The sequence below is a fragment of the Zea mays genome, chromosome 6 (genome assembly GCF_902167145.1).
Source record: "Zea mays cultivar B73 chromosome 6, Zm-B73-REFERENCE-NAM-5.0, whole genome shotgun sequence".
Lineage (NCBI taxonomy): Eukaryota > Viridiplantae > Streptophyta > Magnoliopsida > Poales > Poaceae > Zea > Zea mays.
This window is the reverse complement of record NC_050101.1, coordinates 143,781,189-143,801,286: the sequence shown is the minus strand read 5'-3', so window position 1 is coordinate 143,801,286 and position 20,098 is coordinate 143,781,189. Positions and strand designations below refer to the sequence as shown.

Here is a 20,098-nt window from a genome sequence, read left to right as displayed (position 1 = left end):
TTGGATTTAACCTTCTTCTTTTTGCCGTCCTTTGCCATGAGGCACTTGTGGCCGACGTTGGGGAAGAGAAGTCCCTTGGTGACGGCGATGTTGGCGGCGTCCTCGTCGTCGGAGGAGTCGCTTGAGCTCTCGTCGGAGTCCCACTCGCGACAAACATGGGCATCGCCGCCCTTCTTCCTGTAGTACCTCTTCTTCTCCTTTCTTCTCCCCTTCTTGTCGTCGCCTCGGTCACTGTCACTAGACATAGGACATTTAGCAATAAAATGACCGGGCTTACCACATTTGTAGCAAACCTTCTTGGAGCGGGACTTGTAGTCTTTCCCCCTCCTTTGTTTGAGGATTTGGCGGAAGCTCTTGATGACGAGCGCCATCTCCTCATTGTCAAGCTTGGAGGCGTCTATTGGTTGTCGACTTGGTGTAGACTCCTCCTTCTTTTCTTCCGTCGCCTTGAATGCAACGGGTTGAGCTTCGGATGGGTCGCCAAGCTCGTTGATTTTCCTCGAGCCTTCTATCATGCACTCAAAACTTACAAAATGCCCGATAACTTCCTCGGGGGTCATTTTAGTATATCTAGGATTACCACGAATCAATTGAACTTGAGTGGGATTTAGAAAAATGAGAGATCTTAAAATAACATTTACCACTTCGTGGTCGTCCCACTTCTTGCTCCCGAGGTTGCGCACTTGGTTCACCAAAGTCTTGAGCCGGTTGTACATGTGTTGTGGCTCCTCCCCTTTGTGAAGCCGGAACCGACCGAGCTCCCCCTCGATCGTTTCCCGCTTGGTGATTTTGGTGAGCTCATCTCCCTCGTGCGCAGTTTTGAGCACATCCCAAATCTCCTTGGCGCTCTTCAACCCTTGCACTTTGTTATACTCTTCTCTACTTAAAGAGGCGAGGAGTATCGTTGTCGCTTGAGAGTTGAAGTGCTCGATTTGGGCCACCTCATCCTCATCATAGTTCTCATCCCCTACGGATGGTACCTGCGCACCAAACTCAACAACATCCCATATGCTTTTGTGGAGCGAGATTAGATGAAATCGCATTAAATCGCTCCACCTAGCGTAATCTTCACCATCAAAAGTTGGTGGTTTGCCTAGTGGGACGGAAAGTAAAGGTGTATGTTTGGAAATGCGAGGGTAGCGTAGGGGGATCTTACTATACTTCTTGCGCTCTTGGCGCTTAGAAGTGACGGAGGGCGCATCGGAGTCGGAGGTTGATGTTGATGAAGTGTCGGTCTCGTAGTAGACCACCTTCCTCATCCTCTTGTGCTTGTCGCCTTTCCGATGCAGCTTGTGGGAAGAAGATTTTTCCTTCTTCTCTTTGTGGTGAGAAGAAGATTTCTTCTCCTTCCCTTTGTTGGAGGAGCTCTTCTTCTTCTCCCTCCTTTTGGTGCGGGACTCTTCCGATGAAGTGCTCCCGTGGCTTGTAGTGGGCTTTTCGCCGGTCTCCATCTCCTTCTTGGCGTGATCTCCCGACATCACTTCGAGCGGTTAGGCTCTAATGAAGCACCGGGCTCTGATACCAATTGATAGTCGCCTAGAGGGGGGGTGAATAGGGCAAAACTGAAATTTACAAATATAAACACAACTACAAGTCGGGTTAGCGTTAGAAATATAAACGAGTCCGCGAGAGAGGGCGCAAAACAAATCCCAAGCGAATAAGCAAGTGAGACACGAAGATTTGTTTTACCGAGGTTCGGTTCTTGCAAACCTACTCCCCGTTGAGGAGGCCACAAAGGCCGGGTCTCTTTCAACCCTTCCCTCTCTCAAACGGTCCCTCGGACCGAGTGAGCTTCTCTTCTCAAATCAAAGCCGGGAACAAAACTTCCCCGCAAGGGCCACCACACAATTGGTGCCTCTTGCCTTGATTACAATGGAGTTGTGATCTCAAGAACAAGTGAGAAAGAAAAGAAGCAATCCAAGCGCAAGAGCTCAAATGAACACGGCAAATCACTCTCACTAGTCACTAGGGCTTTGTGGGGAATTGGAGAGGATTTGATCTCTTTAGTGTGTCTAGAATTGAATGCTAGAGCTCTTGTAGTAGTTGAGAAGTGGAAAACTTGGATGCAATGAATGGTGGGGTGGTTGGGGTATTTATAGCCCCAACCACCAAACTTGACCGTTGGCTGGAGGCGTCTGCTCGATGGCGCACCGGACAGTCCGGTGCACACCGGACAGTCCGGTGCCCCTGCCACGTCATCACTGCCGTTGGATTCTGACCGTTGGAGCTTCTGACTTGTGGGCCCTCCTGGGTGTCCGGTGCACACCGGACATGTACTGTTTGATGTCCGGTGCACCGGCATGGGCAAGTCTGACGTCTGCGCGTGCTGCGCGCGCATTAAATGCACCGCAGGGAGCCGTTGGCGCCGAAGAGAGCCGTTGCTCCGCTGGTACACCGGACAGTCCGGTGCACACCGGACAGTCCGGTGAATTTTAGCGGAGCGGCTGCCACGCGAACCCGAGGCTGGCGAGTTCCGGAGACCGCGCTTCCTTGGAGCACCGGACATGTCCGGTGCACACCGGACAGTCCGGTGAATTATAGCGCGCCGGCTTCCGAGAAATCCCGAGAGTGAAGAGTTTGAGTCTGAGTCCCCTGGTGCACCGGACAGGTACTGTTCACTGTCCGGTGGCGCACCGGACAGTCCGGTGCGCCAGACCAGGGGTGCCCTCGGTTGCCCCTTTGCTCCTTTATTGAATCCAAAACTTGGTCTTTTTATTGGCTGAGTGTGAACCTTTTACACCTGTATAATCTATACACTTGGGCAAACTAGTTAGTCCAAAGATTTGTGTTGGGCAATTCAACCACCAAAATTATTTAGGAACTAGGTGTAAGCCTAATTCCCTTTCACATCCTTGATGCCGGGGCGTCTCCCATTATAGAGCATACTTCTAGCAAATTTAAATTTTTCATTTTCTAAGTTATGCTCGGCAATTTTAGCATCTAATTTTGCTATATGATCATTTTGTTGTTTAATTAAAGCCATGTGATCATGTATAGCATCAATGTTAACATCTCTACATCTAGTACAAATGGTAGTGTGCTCAACGGTAGATGTAGAGGGTTTGCAAGATTTTAATTCTACAACCTTAGCATGCAATATATCATTCTTGGTTCTAAGGTCGGAAATAGTAGCATTACAAACATCAAAATCTTTAGCCTTAGCAAGCAATTTTTCATTTTCATTTCTAAGGCTAGCAAGAGAAATGTTCAATTCTTCAATCCTAGCAAGTAAATCATCATCATTTTTTCTAGAATTGGTAATTGAAACATTACAAACATGAGAATCAACCTTAGCTAACAAATTAGCATTTTCATTTCTAAGGTTGTCAATAGTTTCATGGCAAGAACTTAGCTCACTAGAAAGTTTTTCACATTTTTCTACTTCTAGAGCGTAAGCATTTTTGACCTTAACATGCTTCTTATTTTCTTTAATAAGGAAGTCCTCTTGGGTGTCCAAGAGATCATCCTTCTCATGAATAGCACTAATCAATTCATTAAGTTTTTCTTTTTGTTGCATGTTGAGGTTGGCAAAAAGAGTGCGTAAGTTATCTTCCTCATCACTAGCATTTTCATCACTAGAAGACTCATATCTAGTGGAGGATTTAGATTTAACCTTCTTCTTTTTGCCGTCCTTTGCCATGAGGCACTTGTGGCCGACGTTTGGGAAGAGAAGGCCTTTGGTGACGACGATGTTGGCGGCGTCCTCGTCATCGGAGGAGTCGATAGAGCTTTCGTCAGAGTCCCACTCCCGACAAACATGGGCATCGCCGCCCTTCTTCTTGTAGTATCTTTTCTTCTCCTTTCTTCTCCCCTTCTTGTCATCGCCCCTGTCACTAGAAATAGGACATTTAGCTATAAAGTGACCGGGCTTACCACACTTGTAGCAAACCTTCTTGGAGCGGGACTTGTAGTCTTTCCCCCTCCTTTGCTTGAGGATTTGACGGAAGCTCTTGATGATGAGCGCCATCTCTTCGTTGTTGAGCTTGGAAGCGTCGATGGGTTGTCTACTTGATGTAGACTCCTCCTTCTTCTCCTCCGTCGCCTTGAATGCGATCGGTTGTGCTTCGGGTGTGGAGGAGGTGCCTTGCTCGATGATTTTCTTTGAGCCTTTAATCATTAGCTCAAAGCTCACAAATTTTCCTATAACTTCCTCAGGAGACATTAGCTTATATCTAGGATCACCTCGAATTAATTGAACTTGTGTAGGGTTAAGAAATACGAGGGATCTAAGAATAACCTTGACCATCTCATGGTCATCCCATTTTTTGCTCCCGAGGTTGCGCACTTGGTTCACCAAGGTCTTCAAGCGGTTGTACATAGCTTGTGGATCCTCCCCTTGGTGAAGCATTAAGCGACCGAGCTCCCCCTCGATCGTTTCCCGCTTGGTGATTTTTGTCACCTTGTCTCCTTCGTGCGCGGTCTTGAGTACGTCCCAAATTTCCTTCGCACTCTTTAACCCTTGCACCTTATTATACTCCTCTCGACTTAGAGAGGCGAGGAGTATAGTAGTGGCTTGGGAGTTAAAGTGGTGAATTTGGGCCACCTCGTCCTCATCATAATCCTCATCCCCTACGGATGGTACCTGTGCTCCAAACTCAACAACATTCCATATACTTTTGTGGAGTAAGGTTAGATGAAATTTCATTAAATCACTCCACCTAGCATAATCTTCACCGTCAAAGGTTGGCGGTTTGCCTAATGGAACGGAAAGTAATGGAGTATGTCTAGAGGTACGAGGATAATGTAAGGGGATCTTACTAAACTTCTTACGCTCATGGCGCTTCGAAGTTATGGAGGGCGCGTCGGAGCCGGAGGTAGAAGGTGATGAAGTGTCGGTCTCGTAGTAGACCACTTTCCTCATCTTCTTTATTTTGTCGCCACTCCGATGCGACTTGTGAGAAGAAGTCTTCTTTTCCTTCTTCTTCTCCTTCCTCTTCTCCTTGTTGCGGGACTCTTCCGATGAAGCCTTCCCATGGCTTGTAGTGGGCTTGTCGCCGGTCTTCATCTCCTTCTTGGCGAGTTCCCCCGACATCACTTCGAGCGGTTAGGCTCTAATGAAGCACCGGGCTCTGATACCAATTGATAGTCGCCTAGAGGGGGGTGAATAGGGCGAAACTGAAATTCTCAAAAATAATCATAACTACAAGCCGGGTTAGAGTTAGAAATATAACTAAGTCCGCGAGAGAGGGTGCAAAACAAATCGCAAGCAAATAAGAGGTGTGACACGCGTATTTGTTTTACCGAGGTTCGGTTCTTGCAAACCTACTCCCCGTTGAGGTGGCCACAAAGGCCGGGTCTCTTTCAACCCTTTCCCTCTCTCAAACGGTCCCTCGGACCGAGTGAGCTTTCTCTTCTCAATCACTTGGAACACAAAGTTCCTACAAGGACCACCACAAGATTGGTGTCTCTTGCCTCAATTACAAGTGAGTTTGATTGCAATAAAGAATCAAGAAAGAAGAAAGCAATCCAAGCGCAAGAGCTCGAAAGAACACAAGCAAATCTCTCTCACTAGTCACTAAAGCTTTGTGTGGAATTTGGGAGAGGATTTGATCTCTTGAGTGTGTCTAGAATTGAATGCCTAGCTCTTGTAAGTGGTTGGAAGTGTGAAAACTTGGATGCAATGAATGGTGGGTGGTTGGGGGTATTTATAGCCCCAACCACCAAACTAGCCGTTTGGTGGGGCTGACTGTCGTATGGTGCACCGGACAGTCCGGTGCACACCGGACATGTCCGGTGCGCCAGCCACGTCACCAAAGCCGTTGGGTTCCGACCGTTGGAGCTCTGTCTTCTAGGCCCGCCTGGATGTCCGGTGGCGCACCGGACATGTACTGTAGAGTGTCCGGTGCGCCAGTATGGGTGTGCCTAACTTCTGCGCGCGCTGGCGCGCATTTAATGCGCTGCAGGTAGCCGTTGGTGCCGAAGTATCCGTTGCTCCGTTGTCACACCGGACAGTCCGGTGTACACCGGACATGTTCGGTGAATTATAGCGGACTAGCCGTTGCGAATTCCCGAAGCTGACGAGTTCCAGAGCCGCTCTTCCTTGGAGCACCGGACAGTCCGGTGAATTATAGCGGAGTCACCTCTGGATTTTCCCGAAGGTGAGGAGTTCAGCGTGAAGTCCCCTGGTGCACTGGACACTGTCCGGTGGTGCACCGGACATGTCCGGTGCGCCAAACCAGGGCACACTTCGGTATCCCTTTGCTCTTTTGTTGAACCCAATTCTTGGTCTTTTTATTGGCTAAGTGTGAACCTTTGGCACCTGTATAACTTATACACTAGAGCAAACTAGTTAGTCCAATTATTTGTGTTGGACAATTCAACCACCAAAATTATTTAGGAACTAGGTGTAAGCCTAATTCCCTTTCAGAGACCTTGTACGTTGCACACTTTATCAAGGGGTTGAAACGAGAGTTGCAGGGCTCAGTTCAGTCTCATTTTTTTTGATAATGGAAACAAGAATTCTGGCTTTAGCATGATAATGCGTACAACCAATACAAGTCAATTATTACAATTAAGAACTGTTGCATGAATAGTGATACTAACTCAAAGGAACAAAATAATAAGACTATGACTAACACTAGCCATACTCAATTCTTGTATTTGAGCGCCATCCATGGTTTGCGAAGACTTCCATCGCCACCACTTCCAAAACGTGTGAAGCATCAAGGATTTGTTGTTGCGATTCCTCCTTTTGTAGCAGTCTCCAGAATCTTAACCAGTGAGTACATCTGAAAATAACCTGCACAATTGATGGAATTGGTTTATGATTAAAAGCCACCTCATTTCGACTGAGCCAAATAGCCCAAAATAAAGTTGCTATTCCAGAGAGTAAATTTTTTTTATACCCCAGACCCCTATTAGTTCCCCAAGACCCGATAATATGATTAATGCTAACGGACATTTCTATTTTTAAGGCAAAGTAAATTATTCTCCATATGCTTTTGGCCATATAACAGTCAAAAAAGAGATGGTGAATACTTTCATTTCGATTGCAAAAGCTACATGTCAAGCTACCTTTCCATCGCCTTTTGGCTAAATTATCTTTAGTAAGGATTGCTCCACGACATAAATTCCACAAAAAAAACTTTTATTTTCAAGGGGAGCTTAAGTTTCCAAAGCTTCTTGTTCCGTTCGTTTTTGGGAATATTCATCAACAAATGGTACATAGATTGGACAGAGAAGATTCCATTCCTATGACCGTCCCAAACAAATTTATCTCTAGACAGAGACAGTGTAACCTCAGTTAGCAAGTTTAGCATGTTGTGCCATTCCACTAATTTAATCCCCATGATTGTACGTCGAAAAGATAAATTAAGGTTCGTATCAGAAAAAACGTATGCAACCAAGGCTGATTTGTTACGCACTATATTAAAGAGATTCAGATATTGCTCACTAAGAGGTCGACTAGTTACCCATTTGTCCTTCCAGGATCTGGTAGCTTGATCATTCCTCACTTCGAAGTGCCCCCCTCTAAGGAACTGGTCCTTAATATTCATTAGACCCGACCAGAATTGAGAATCCCCTGTCTTCTAGATATTTGAGAAAGAGATTTCTCTCCTAGATATTTATTTTTAAGTAATTGTTGCCACATCCCATCCTCATTGAGTAATTTAAAGAGCCATTTGCTGAGTAAGCTTGTGTTTTTTACAGCTAGATTAGAGACACCTAAACCCCCTAACTCCTTGGGTTGACAAACGATATTCCATCTGGCCAGCCTATACTTCCTTTTACTACCTCCTCCCTGCCAAAAGAATCTAGACCGAATAGCATCCAATTTCTTCAAGACGACTGTCGGTATCTCAAAGAACGACATCATAAAAGATAGGCAGGCTACTTAACACAGAATTAAGTAGGACTAGCCGTCCACCCGAAGATAGAAATTTGGCCTTCCAAGTACTAAGCCTCTTTTCAAACCGGTCTATAACCCCCTGCCAGTCGCTATTTCTCAATCTTCGATGAGACATAGGAATTCCGAGATATTTGAAAGGTGTTGTCCCAATTCCACAACCAAATAAGTGTGAGTATTGCAATTCATATTCCTTAGCCAACCCATAACAAAATAACTCACTTTAATGGAAATTAATTTTTAGTCCAGACATTTGCTCAAAAAGTGTCAACAAAAGTTTAATGTTCCGAGCATGCTCCAGGTTATGATCTAAGAACACCACCGTATCATCAGCATACTGAAGGATAGACAAACCCTCCGGAATCAAATGCAGAACAATTCCATTGAATTGATTTTCCTCTTTCGCCCTTGCAAAACGAATTGCTAACATATCAGCAACAATATTGAATAATATTGGCGACAAAGGGTCCCCTTGACGAAGGCCCTTAAAAGTACTAACAAATGGACCTACGCCACCATTCACTTTAACTCTAACATGGCCTCCAGAGACTATTGTATGGATCCAAGCACACCAGGAGGGAGAGCAACCCTTCATACGCATCGCTTGTTGGAGAAACTTCCAGTTGACTTTATCATAGGCCTTCTCGAAGTCTAACTTAAGAATAATTCCATCTAATTTTTTACTCTGTAATTCGTGGATGGATTCATGAAGAATAATAACCCCTTCAAGAATATTTCGACCGCTCATAAAAGCTGTCTGAGAAGGGCAGACAATTCTATCAGCCACAAGACCTATTCTATTTGAAAGAACTTTAGTTATGATTTGAACGAGACATTAAGTAAGCAAATAGGCCTATAATCCTGGATTTTAAATGCGTTGTCCTTCTTTGGAATTAGAGTAATTACTCCAAAATTTGAGCTATGAACCGAAAGGGAATTTTGATGAAAGTCCACAAACAACGCAAATAGATCATCCTGAATCACTTCTCAAAAAGCTTGATAAAATTCTACTGGAATGACATCCGGCCAAGGAGCTTTGTTATGCTCCAAAGAAAAAACCACTTTTTTAACTTCATCTATAGTAAAATTAGCAGTTAAAATTTCATTCTCAGTATCAGAGACTTGAGAAATGTCTTGGATAAAGGATTCATCCTGATCAACTGATGTTATGTCAGGCTTCCCAAAGAGATTCTTATAATAACTCGTTATATGTGATTTAAGTTCTTCCTTATCCGCTATGCATGCACCATCCTCATCCTCCAACGAAAAAATCCATTGCCTCCGGTGCTTGCCGTTAGCCACTAAATGGAAATATTTTGTGTTATCGTCACCTTCGAGGAGATGTTTGACCTTGGCCCTCTGGAAGAGACGTACTTCTTCCTCTCTCAAGATACTGGCAAGCCTATCATTGGCAAAAGCTTTAGAGTTCAACTCGATAGGCGATAAGCAAGTAAACTCTGCCTTTTTATTGAGTTCATCAATCAATTCTAAAAGTTGTTGTTTCTCCTTTTTAATTAACCCCGTCGAGTTCTTTGCCCATCCCCTTAAATACTGCCGAAGGGACCTCATCTTGTTCTGCCATATCTGTATGGCAGTTTCTCCTCTACGTTCTTGTTGCCAAAAAGAAGAAACCAAATCAAAGAATCCCTCTCTAGTTAACCATCCTAATTCAAATTTAAACTCAGAGAAATTTTTCAGGCTCGTGGGGGCTTTGCCATTCAGTAATAAAGGCGTATGATCAGACCGAGATCTATCAAGCACCTGGACTGTGACATTAGGGAATTTAAGTTCCCACTCTGGGCTCATTAAAACCCTATCAAGCTTTTCAAAAGTGGGTGGAACCAAGCCATTTGCCCAAGTAAATTGTCGTCCCACCATTTCTATTTCTCGTAATTCTAAATTCGCAATGACAGCATTAAACAGATTAGGCCATCGAAAGCTGAAGTTTTCATTACTTTTGTCTTCCGCTCTTCGCATAATATTAAAGTCCCCCCTACCATTGTGGATCATGTAGATTTGCTAACACGGATCGAACAGATGGTATTGGAGAAACAAAGCCAGAAGAGATTGAAGTTAGCAAATCAACTACAGTTCAGCTGCCCTACCTCAAAGCCTGAAACTTGAGTTCAGAACTCACCTTTGGAGTTATCCAAGGAAAGGTTGGTCAAGGGGTATCAAATAAAAAAATGGATTATGCTTCACGTGTGGGGAAAATTTGAACTAGGCTACCAAACCAAATGTCCAAAGAAAATACAGATGCAGCTCAATGCCTTGTCCACTGAGGAGTTGGGAATGACTTTGACATATGAAATGTTGAGTAAAATTGATCAGAAAGAGCAAGTTGGAGGAAGAGAATAGGTTATCTTTGCATGCTATCAGTGGAACCACCTCAGAGTAGTGTATGGGGGTGAGAGCACTTATTAGGAATCAGATTATGCTTATTCTAGTGGGCTCGGGTAGTTCAACCAGTTTTATTAGTAGACGTATGGTTGAAAGACTAGGGTTACCATTGACAAAGTGCGGATTAGCAATAATCAAGGTTGCTAATGGGGAGCTGTTGAGGCGTGACCAAATGGTTCAATCGTTGGAGTGGTGGGCTAATTGCCATACTTATAAAAGTGACGTGAGGGTTTTGGAGTTAGGGGCGTATAATGCCATATTGGGTTATGATTGGTTAAAAGCTCACAACCCGATGCATTATGACTGGGACAGTAGGGTGATTAGTTTTGAAGATGAGGGAGAGAAAGTGTGTCTGATGGGGAATGTTGGGCAAAGTGGGTAAGTTTTGGAGGTGTCCACTATGCAGATAGAAAAGTGGCTAAAGGGCAATGACATTTGGGCTTTGGCATTACTTAAGTCTGTTTCTGAGACAAGCCATTCTTCCACTGATACTGGGTTGCAAACTGTACTAGAGGAATTCAAAGATATTTTTTCTATTCCATCACAGCTACCAATACCTCGACCTTTTGATAACCACATACCATTGGTTCCAGGATCCATCCTAGTGAATTCCAGGCCATACAAGTATTCCCCCATTCCAAAAAACATAAATTGAGAAGCAAGTTTAGAGATGTTGGATTTTGGGCTGATAGTGCACCGTGTCAGCCTTTTGCTTCCCTAGTACTTTTAGTACAAAAACGATGGAACATGGCATTTCTGTGTGGACTACAAAAAAACTAAATAACATGACAATTAAAAACAGGCTCCCTATGCCAATAGTTGAGGAGATTCTAGATGAGGTATCCGGTACCCAATTTTTCTCAAGTCTGGATATGACCTCATGTTATCACCAAGTGAGAATGGGGGAATCAGAGGAGAAAAATGCCTTCAAAACACACCAAGTTCATTATCAATTAAGAGTGATGCCCTTTGGCCTCACTAATGCCCCTGCAACATTCCAGTGTGCTATGAACATGATTCTAGCACAATTTCTCAGAAAATTTGTGATGGTTTTTTCTTGATGATATACTTTTGTATAGCCCCACATGGCAATTGTATATGGAACATCTCAAGATGGTGTTAGAAGCTATGAGATGAGACAACATCACATCTCAAGATGGTGTTAGAAGCTATGAGACAACATCAGTTTTATTTGAAGTAAAGGAAGTGTGTGTTTGGAAAAAAAAGAATTGCGGGCACCATCAATCGAACCAATCAACCCATTTATCAATTCCTTTACTTTCTTGCCCTATGAGTAGCTAGTAATGTAGCCTTCTTTGTCTTAATCTTCACCTCTCAGTGATTCCACGTTATCTAGAGGCGTTTTGGGCGACCTATCGATCGCAAGATAAACCCTATGATCTCTCACTAACGAGGTCCCTTCGTGGGGAGATCTAGGTGCCGTTGGCGAACGTCGCTGCTCTACGCATGCACAGACCGTCCGGCCATCAGACGCGGACTGTCCGGCTCGGCGTAGAGAACCCTGCTCCTGCTGTCCAGGTCGCAGACTATCTAGCCCTACGCCGTGGACCGTCTATGCCACCACAAAGAGTATGGCGAGCAGAACAACTCTCAGTGTTTGACGCCTAGATCGGCGCCAACTACATGCCTTCCCACTTTATTTCAACGTGTCAATGCGTGCCCAGCTTGTGTGTATGTGCGTGTTGTGAAGGCTAGCTATATCTTTGTACGTGTGCAGCTGCTAGGCTAAGCTTCATCCATCGCTGAAACTGCAATTATCAGGTGGCGTCTACGTAGTTAACTGGTGGTTTGGATGGTGGTAACATGTATACACTCAAGCAATCTGGATGAGATGACATAGATTAACAAGCACCGCCTCGTCTTTAAACCGCTCCTTTTGGTCCGAAAAGCTGCGTCTCACATACCTTTCCTACGTCACTTTATTGCGACAAAGCAAAAGTGACAGGGAGAAGGGAAATAAAGAAAAATATAATCGTGTGTGTGTATAGCATACAAAAGAAGAACGATCGAGTGAGAGAGGAGGATGGGGTATGCATGTATAGAGAGTGAGAGAGAGAGAGAAAGAAAGTTTCCGGAGGAAAGCGAGGGAAAGTTCACAAATAAAGGAGTGAAGCAAAAGGAAACGGAAAACAAAACAAAACAAAGCCCAGATTCCTCTCTCCGAACAGCGCCTATGTTTTTTTTTCTTCAGCCCCCCCCCCCCCCCCCCCCCCCCCCCCCCTCACCTCTTCTTCTTCTGCTGGTATCTATCGTTGTTGTTCCCTTCGTTCTCTCTCCATCTATCTCCCTCAGATTACTTGCGACCAGCGACGCTCTGGCTGGCCCCTTTGAGATTGACCTGGGGCTTCCATACACCAAGAGTGCAGCAAGAGGATAGATAGCATTTGTTGCAGCGCTCTCTAGGTCGTCTCTCTCTCTCTCTAGCTAGCTAGCGTCGTCTCCTCCGGTGAGGTGATGAACAGAGGAGAATTCCAGACCTCCCTTGTCCAGCAGATGATCTGGAGCGGCGGCGGCGGCGGCAATACCACAGCGGCAGGCAGCAGCAACATCATGAGCAGCGGCTTCAAGCAGTCTTGCCATGAGGATCAACAAGAGGCCTCCCGCAACCTGCAGCTGCTGCCCTCCCTATCGTCTCCGTCGTCGCTGCTCTTCTCCAATGCCCAGCAGTTCCCGCACACCACCTCTTCGGGCCAGCAGCTAGCCCACACCAACGCCGGCGGCGCAGCAGCTGGTTCTCTCCCAAGTCTGGACGACGACGGCGGCAGCGGTCAGGACAGCCACATGCCGGAATCGTGGAGCCAGATGCTTCTGTAATCACCTGATCTTCCTCTTGCTTCTCTATCACATCGATCTCCTTCTCCTGCCTGCTAAGGGGTTGTTTCTAAATGTTTAAGATTGATTTATTATTCATCCAACAGATCCACAGCTACAAATAAAACATCCAAAATCCACATGTAAATTTCGGGTTCTAGCTCCGCTCCCTAGCTGTATACTTAAATAAACTGTAGCTCTAGGTGAAGGAATAAAGTGGTTAACCCACTTTGTCCTATAGCGGATCAAGCCTTTCCCGGTGCTAATCTACCTCCCTGTCTCTAATCATCATCACACTAACGTTGCTTTTACTCTGACGCTAACTTGCGGTTGTTCTCATCTCCACGGACTCATCTGTCCGTGTGCTCTGATCCGTAACTACACGTGCATGCAGAGGGGAGTTCGCTGGAGAGCGCTACGCCGCCACCGCATGTCTGCTGTCAAAGGGCGTAGAGGACTGGGGGGATCACGCTGCGGCAGCTGCAAGCGCGTGCATGGTGGGTGGCGGCGGCGGCGTGGAGGAGGAGGGCTCGGCCGCCATGCCTCTGTACAGCTTATATGGTGGTGGTAGTCACAGTCACAGCCACCTCGCTGCAGCTGGTGACCATGAGATGCCGCCGGCGCCAGCAGCAGCAGCAGCAGGGGCCAATAAGTCTCAGCTGAGCCAGATGCTCCTCGCCTCGTCGCCTAGGTCCTGCGTCACCACCAGCCTCGGCAGCAACATGCTCGACTTCTCCAACAACGGCGTGCCCCCGGCGCCCGATCAGCTGAAGAGCCACCACCACCATCAATCCGATAACTCATCCGAGGTGAGATGAGCTAGCTAGCTTGATATATGATCCGTGAAAGTTATTCGTTCATAGTTCATAAGCTGGTTTTTTTTATTTTTTTGCTCTTTCCAAATCACTTTGTTTTATTATTCCACACTATTAATTTCCTAGCCGGCCGGTTTCTTTTCCATAAGAAATAAAACTGTTGTCAAAGAATCTCTTGTCGACTAATTGCATTCATATGCTTATGGATGCCATGTAGTTTATTTGTTTAAGCTGCGCGATGGATATGGCATGCATTCGTTTTATTGCCAAAACTTTTTTTTTATTAACGCTACGTTTCATCTCGATCGCCCTCGGGAAGAGATGGTACTTTGAAAAGGCACACTCCATTATTCATCCCAGTTCGAGATGGAAAGATACACCATGATTATGTTTTCTCTCGCCTCATCGATGACCGACAATAAGCTAGGATGATGAGGGGGGTTATGCTGGCAGTAAGATCCTCTTGGTGAGGGTGCATTGTGTACCAAGCTTCCATGAAGAACTGAAACGAACTCATTAAAGGCACAGTAGTAGTAGTCCTGTTCTTCTTTTCATGAAAAGATGCTTTATTTGATAGCTAGTATGTAGTACAGACATGCATGTTTCCATGCCCCATGCATGCATGTGCAAAACCACCAGCACTTTAGTCAACCAAGCTGAGAGATGGTATGTATTTTCATGCACGCTATTTCATATAGTCTATTGGTCTTCTTCAGAGTGTTACGGGCAGCTAGGCACAAATTCAAAGGGATACCTGTTTTTGTTACTACTAGGTATTTTAATTTTGTTCAAGAGAAGATGGTTTGAGTTATTATTGTAGTTAGAATTGCAATTGATTGAATCCATGTCTTGTTATTGGCCTATTGGTTAATTTTATTTGTATGGTCCTGATACACATGCATGAGCCATAGCTTGTCGGTTGCTAGCTCTGAGAGAGGTAGAACTACTGGGAATCCACTTTACGAAGAGTTAGGCTGTGTGTGTTGTTTCATGGGACAGGTTGAAAGATCATGATTGTTCTTGCTTTTCTTGTGTCTTTGTCTTTCTCTGCTAGTGCAACAGCACCGTAACAGGTTCGGCCATCAAGAAGCCTAGGGTTCAGGCCTCCTCTTCAGCACAATCTACTCTAAAGGTTTCTTCTCCTTCTTCTTCTCTCACTGCTTTCCATAACCCGAACCCTCCTATATATCTTCTGTGTGCGTCTCTCTCTCTCTCTCTCTCTTTCTGAAAATTCGTGCAGGAAGTACACAGAGAGAGAATTGGCATACGATATAATAGTGATAACTTACCATGCATAGTTAGGAACAGTTACAATATGCTTATACCCTGTGTTAACTATATTTTACTTGTGTATTTGACTGACATGCATGCATGCATGTGTGTGCTTGTGGTTTGTTGCAGGTGAGGAAGGAGAGACTGGGTGACAGAATAACTGCCCTACACCAGATCGTTTCTCCGTTTGGCAAGGTTAGCAAGAACATAAAAAAACAAAAACTGCACAACATGCTTGGATTGGTTATATACAGTCACTTAGGTTCTGTTTGGAAGCAACTCAGTTTTAAAAAACCAATTTTTAAATTTTACAGCTAGGATATATATATCAACTTTCTGGTTTTTTAAGAAGTTAGTAATCCAGTTTGTATAAACTAAAACATAAACTGATATGTTTAATTATTGGAACCACTTCAATTTATATAAACCAGTTTGTTAAAAACTGGGCGCTTTCCAAAACAGCCCCTTAGTTAGTATAGGCTAGAAAGAAAGATACGGCGGATCTGAGTGCATGTGTGTTGCCTCGATCCACAGTGTAGATATAGATGGGTAATATACACAGAGCTGGTGGGTCTGGGTGGTGGTGGCGATGCTATATATATTTGGTGCAGTTTTCTATAGTTTTGTTGCCATGCATATGCATCTGCTTTGTTTCGCTCCTTTTCACTCGAGGGGTTGTGTCCAACTAAAGCATTTCCCTGACACACGTGCCTCTTCTTCTTTTCTTTTTTGTTTACAGACTGACACGGCGTCCGTCCTGCAAGAGACCATTGGCTATATCAGATTCCTACTGGGACAAATTGAGGTCCAACCCCTCTCTCTCTTTCTCTCTCATGTTGGAAAGGAAAAACTCACACAAGGTCATGGTCACATAGTAGCTAGCTAGCTATAGGACCATCGGAAGAGTATGGGTGAGCAAAGAAAGATGTGGGCTAGAGCTGCCCCACCGGGGCCACCGGCCAGTTTCAAGATGTTTCTACCACACACGTACACATGCATATATATATAAAAGCACAGTGAAAAATGAAACCCTAGCTTCTTGTAGTCACTGCATAGCTGGCCGTCCCACTGCGCTGCCCCGGCCCACATGGCAGTGGCAGCAGCAGGCGTTATACCGCATGGGATTGGGAGAGGTAGTAGAGAGAGGGGGGAAAGAAAAGGTGGGTGCGCGCGCGGGAAACAAAAAGGGAATATGCATGCATGGGGGAGGGTAGGGACGGGTGCAAGAGCACGCTGTTAAAGTCGATCGCTTTGCATGGGCGCGCGCGCGCACGCAGGATCAGCAAACTGCAGCGAGATGGATCAACCGATGCGCTGCTCGATCTGTCTGTCTTGTAGCGTCTTGTGTTTCAGGGACTGCACGGGAGCACTAGCTATATATACATATACTCTCTCTCTCTCTCTCTCTCTCTCTCATATTTCATGACCGGTGTGGTTTTTTGATCTTCTGTGACAGGCTCTCAGCTACCCCTACATGGGCCACGGCAATGGGACCTCCATTCAAAATGTATGTCTGCATGCATTTCTCTCTCTCTCTCTCTCTCTCTCTCTCTCTCTCTGAAAAACACGCACAGGCACATACACACGATCGCTCGCTGTGGAAAGAATCTTAGGTCCGAGGTTAACAGTATGCCTATCCACGTGCAACCGTATTGTGAAATTGCTAGCCGGGGTAGACTTTGACGCACTTTGTATGTAGGGAGCACACAATTAATTAATAGCGCCTTAGCAAAGCCTTTAGCTAGCAAAGGTGGCCCGGAAATATACTTTGTCAAAGGGTACTCTAAAGAAGCCTTTTACCAATTAGCAGCAGGCATCAGTACGTACGTAGAACACTGATCCTTTGGCTAACCTTTGATCTGTCCAAAAGGACTAGTTGGATCTTTTAGGCTATTCAAACAAACGATGGTTTCTTCTAGTTTTCACTTCAAATAAACAGTAAACATAAATAGGTTCTGCCAGTTTCTGTTAATTACCCGTAGAAATTAATACCGGTCTGTTCAAGTATTGACTCCACGCATGCATGTAGTAAGAGCTCACACGTGTCTTTGACAGTGGAGTGTACGAATCTGGCTAAAAAATATAACGAATAAATCTGTCATAAAATATGGATAACAGTACTGTACCAGCAATGGAAAATGTACTTTTTTTTTCTTATGTTTATACTTATTAGCTTGCCATGTAGAGCATCAGGGGACAGCCATATTTCAAGAATTAGGTTCTCGTTATCGTCTCACTAGTGAAAGGCATGTTTAGATATTATTACCGGCTAAGTGCTAACTGCTAAAGTTTTGCCCATGAGGTATCCAAATGGTACGCTAACACTGTGTGGCTAAAATTTAATTAACCGGGGTGCATGGATTTAACTATATATCTGGTTAGCTAGACAAGAGGAGCTAGCTAAGATGGGATAATCCATGCATGGGAGTACTCCACTCTGTCCTCCGACTAACCCCATCTTATCCACATTCTCTCCACAATGCATGTACACCGTACCACACACACTTCGCTGTTGCTACCCCAGACTCTACGCCATCAGTTGTGAGAGAGATCTGTGTGCACTACTATATGAAAATGGTTTCGGACCCCTCATATTAGTTCCATTTGAACCGGCACCAAAAGAAGATTTAGCACCGGTTGATAATAGATGTGGTCTCATGGACACTTTTCAGTACGGGTAGTACTGGAAAAGGGAAAGAGTGCGCTTCAGTACGGACTCAGGATTTAAAGCCTAATATGATTTTCATCTGTTCGGTACATCAGTACATTATTAGAAAATAATCAAAATGTCGTCATTGTAAGTTGCATAGATTTGTTTCTATGAACCTAATAAACAATCAAGTGTAACTTGTTTTTTGGATCAAATTTTAGGGTACCCTATACACCATATACCCTTTGGGTCTGCCACACTGCTTATGATGTGTGTGTCTGACCATAGGGTATTTTTGACGTTTCAAACTTTTTTAATGCTAGTTAATTAGAACCATCAATCGATACTGACGAGCTTTTAGTATACTGGGACATGCATGTAACTAGGACTTTTTAGTACCGGGCCTCCATACAACCCGGACAAAAATACGAGATCTTTAGTCTTGGTATCGGTTTTATAGTATCGAACCAGGATAAACTTCTTTTTAAAGGAATTCAAGGGCACGTAGTCCACATGCACCATTTTTACTCACAACGAAGGAGAATACAAAGTTAGTGATAGATCCTGGAGAGAGGTCACTTAACAGGAAGGAAAGAAGCAGTAAATTAAAACTGCATCGATATATGGCCATCTCTAGCAACTCCATATCTCACCTCCTGCCTATTTGAAATTTTACTCCGCGGACATTGCAATCTACAACGTAAAACTGTGTTAACATATACAACTTTGTTTCAGCTTGCACGGCCGTAGTAGGTGAGCTAGCTAGCATACATTCAGACAACCATGGGCCGGCCAGTACTGTGGCTTTTATTCTCGCGCACACGCATGTGACACAGTGCCTTTCCTTTTTCATTTTATTTGTATAGGGACCAACAACTGGAGAAAGGAACCATGCAGGGCTCCTACCAGATCAATACCCCGGCCAGGTAAACCTAGAAACCCCTGCCCCCTGTGGCTGTGGGTGCACATGATTTCTTCTGATGCAAAGAATATATATATATATATATATATATATATATATATATATATATATATATATATATATATATATATATATATATATATATATATATATATATATATATATATATATATATATATATATATATATACCCAGCCCTCTGCTTGCTTAAAACCCACTTTTCATTCGTATACGTCTTTTGCGTCTCTGGTTCCTTGAGCAGTTGCTGAACCATAATAACAACACTGGAGCACGGCAGCCTGCAGCAGTCGGCCAGCCTGATGAGCAGCAGCAGCAGCAGGTATTCAGCAAGCCCGCTTTGCTTTGCTTCGAAGTCATTTTCAATCATTTGCATACACGTGTACATGCATACATATGTATAGGGTATATATAGTGCTATGTGTTATTAGGAAGAATAATCGTCGGAAGAAATACCTGATCACTTGTTGATACATATTATATATAATCATCAAGGGTGGTGCTAATAATAATGACGAGACGAAGAAGGACCTGAGGAGCCGGGGGCTGTGCCTCGTCCCGGTGTCATGCACGTCGCACTTCGGAGGGGACAACGCCGCTGACTACTGGGCTCCGGCGCCGCTCGGTGGGATCCTCCGCTAGAGCGAGCGCGCCATTGAAGCATGCATATGCGTTTTCTCGTTTAGATGTGGCGAGCTAGCTGCTGTTCGTTCCGTACAAGTATATGTTCGTCAGGCTGCTGCAGGGTAGCTAGCTAGAGAGAGCTGTGTCTAATTAAGAATCATCGCAAGGGTGGCGTGCATGCATATATATGCTGCTGGTTGCTGTGGGAAACATACCATCATGAGCAGTCATTCTTGGTAGGGGAGAAGCTGCGTGCGTCGTATACCTGTAAGGCTGATTGCTCTTGATGCTATGCGAGTAAGTATGACGACCCTTTTTGTGGGCGCGCAAGGCTTCATTAATTATTTTGTATCTTCAAGGGAGGGCGCTTCAAGTAGAAGATCTAGATCTTCTCTGGTCCCCTGTCGCAAATTTATTTCGTTGGTCATGTATATGTAATTAAAATCTAGCAATAAGTTATTAGTGAACATGTTTATTTACTCAAACATATATATAGTATAGTGCGATGGGTTAATGATATATAGCAGGCAGGGCCGTTCCTGACTTTTTAGGGGCCTGGTGCGAAATCCGAAATGGAGGCTCCATCCACACACAATATATATAATATTCAATGTTTACAAATTATTATGTATTATTTTCAAGTTTATAAGATGACAAATATAAAATATAGCAAAAACACATATTTGTTATCTGATGTCATTAAAAATATCTTCTAACAT

General features: G+C 44.5%; 1 protein-coding gene across 2 annotated transcripts; it reads left to right on the top strand.

Moving 5' to 3' along the window:
* Positions 1–12,346: 12,346 nt before the first annotated feature.
* On the top strand, positions 12,347–19,864 carry LOC100274340 (uncharacterized). 2 transcript variants are annotated; one of them, NM_001148701.1, is made up of 9 exons: positions 12,541–13,077; positions 13,473–13,887; positions 14,948–15,025; positions 15,295–15,360; positions 15,905–15,970; positions 16,622–16,672; positions 18,682–18,741; positions 19,000–19,077; positions 19,251–19,718. In NM_001148701.1, the coding sequence occupies exons 1-9, from the start codon at positions 12,722–12,724 to the stop codon at positions 19,395–19,397; spliced, it is 1,317 nt and encodes a 438-aa protein (NP_001142173.1). In that variant the 5' UTR covers positions 12,541–12,721; the 3' UTR covers positions 19,398–19,718. The 2 variants fall into 2 exon arrangements, with proteins under 2 accessions (XP_020394441.1, NP_001142173.1); XM_020538852.3 differs by lacking the exon at positions 14,948–15,025 and having other exon boundaries at positions 12,347–13,077; positions 19,251–19,864.
* Positions 19,865–20,098: the final 234 nt, after the last annotated feature.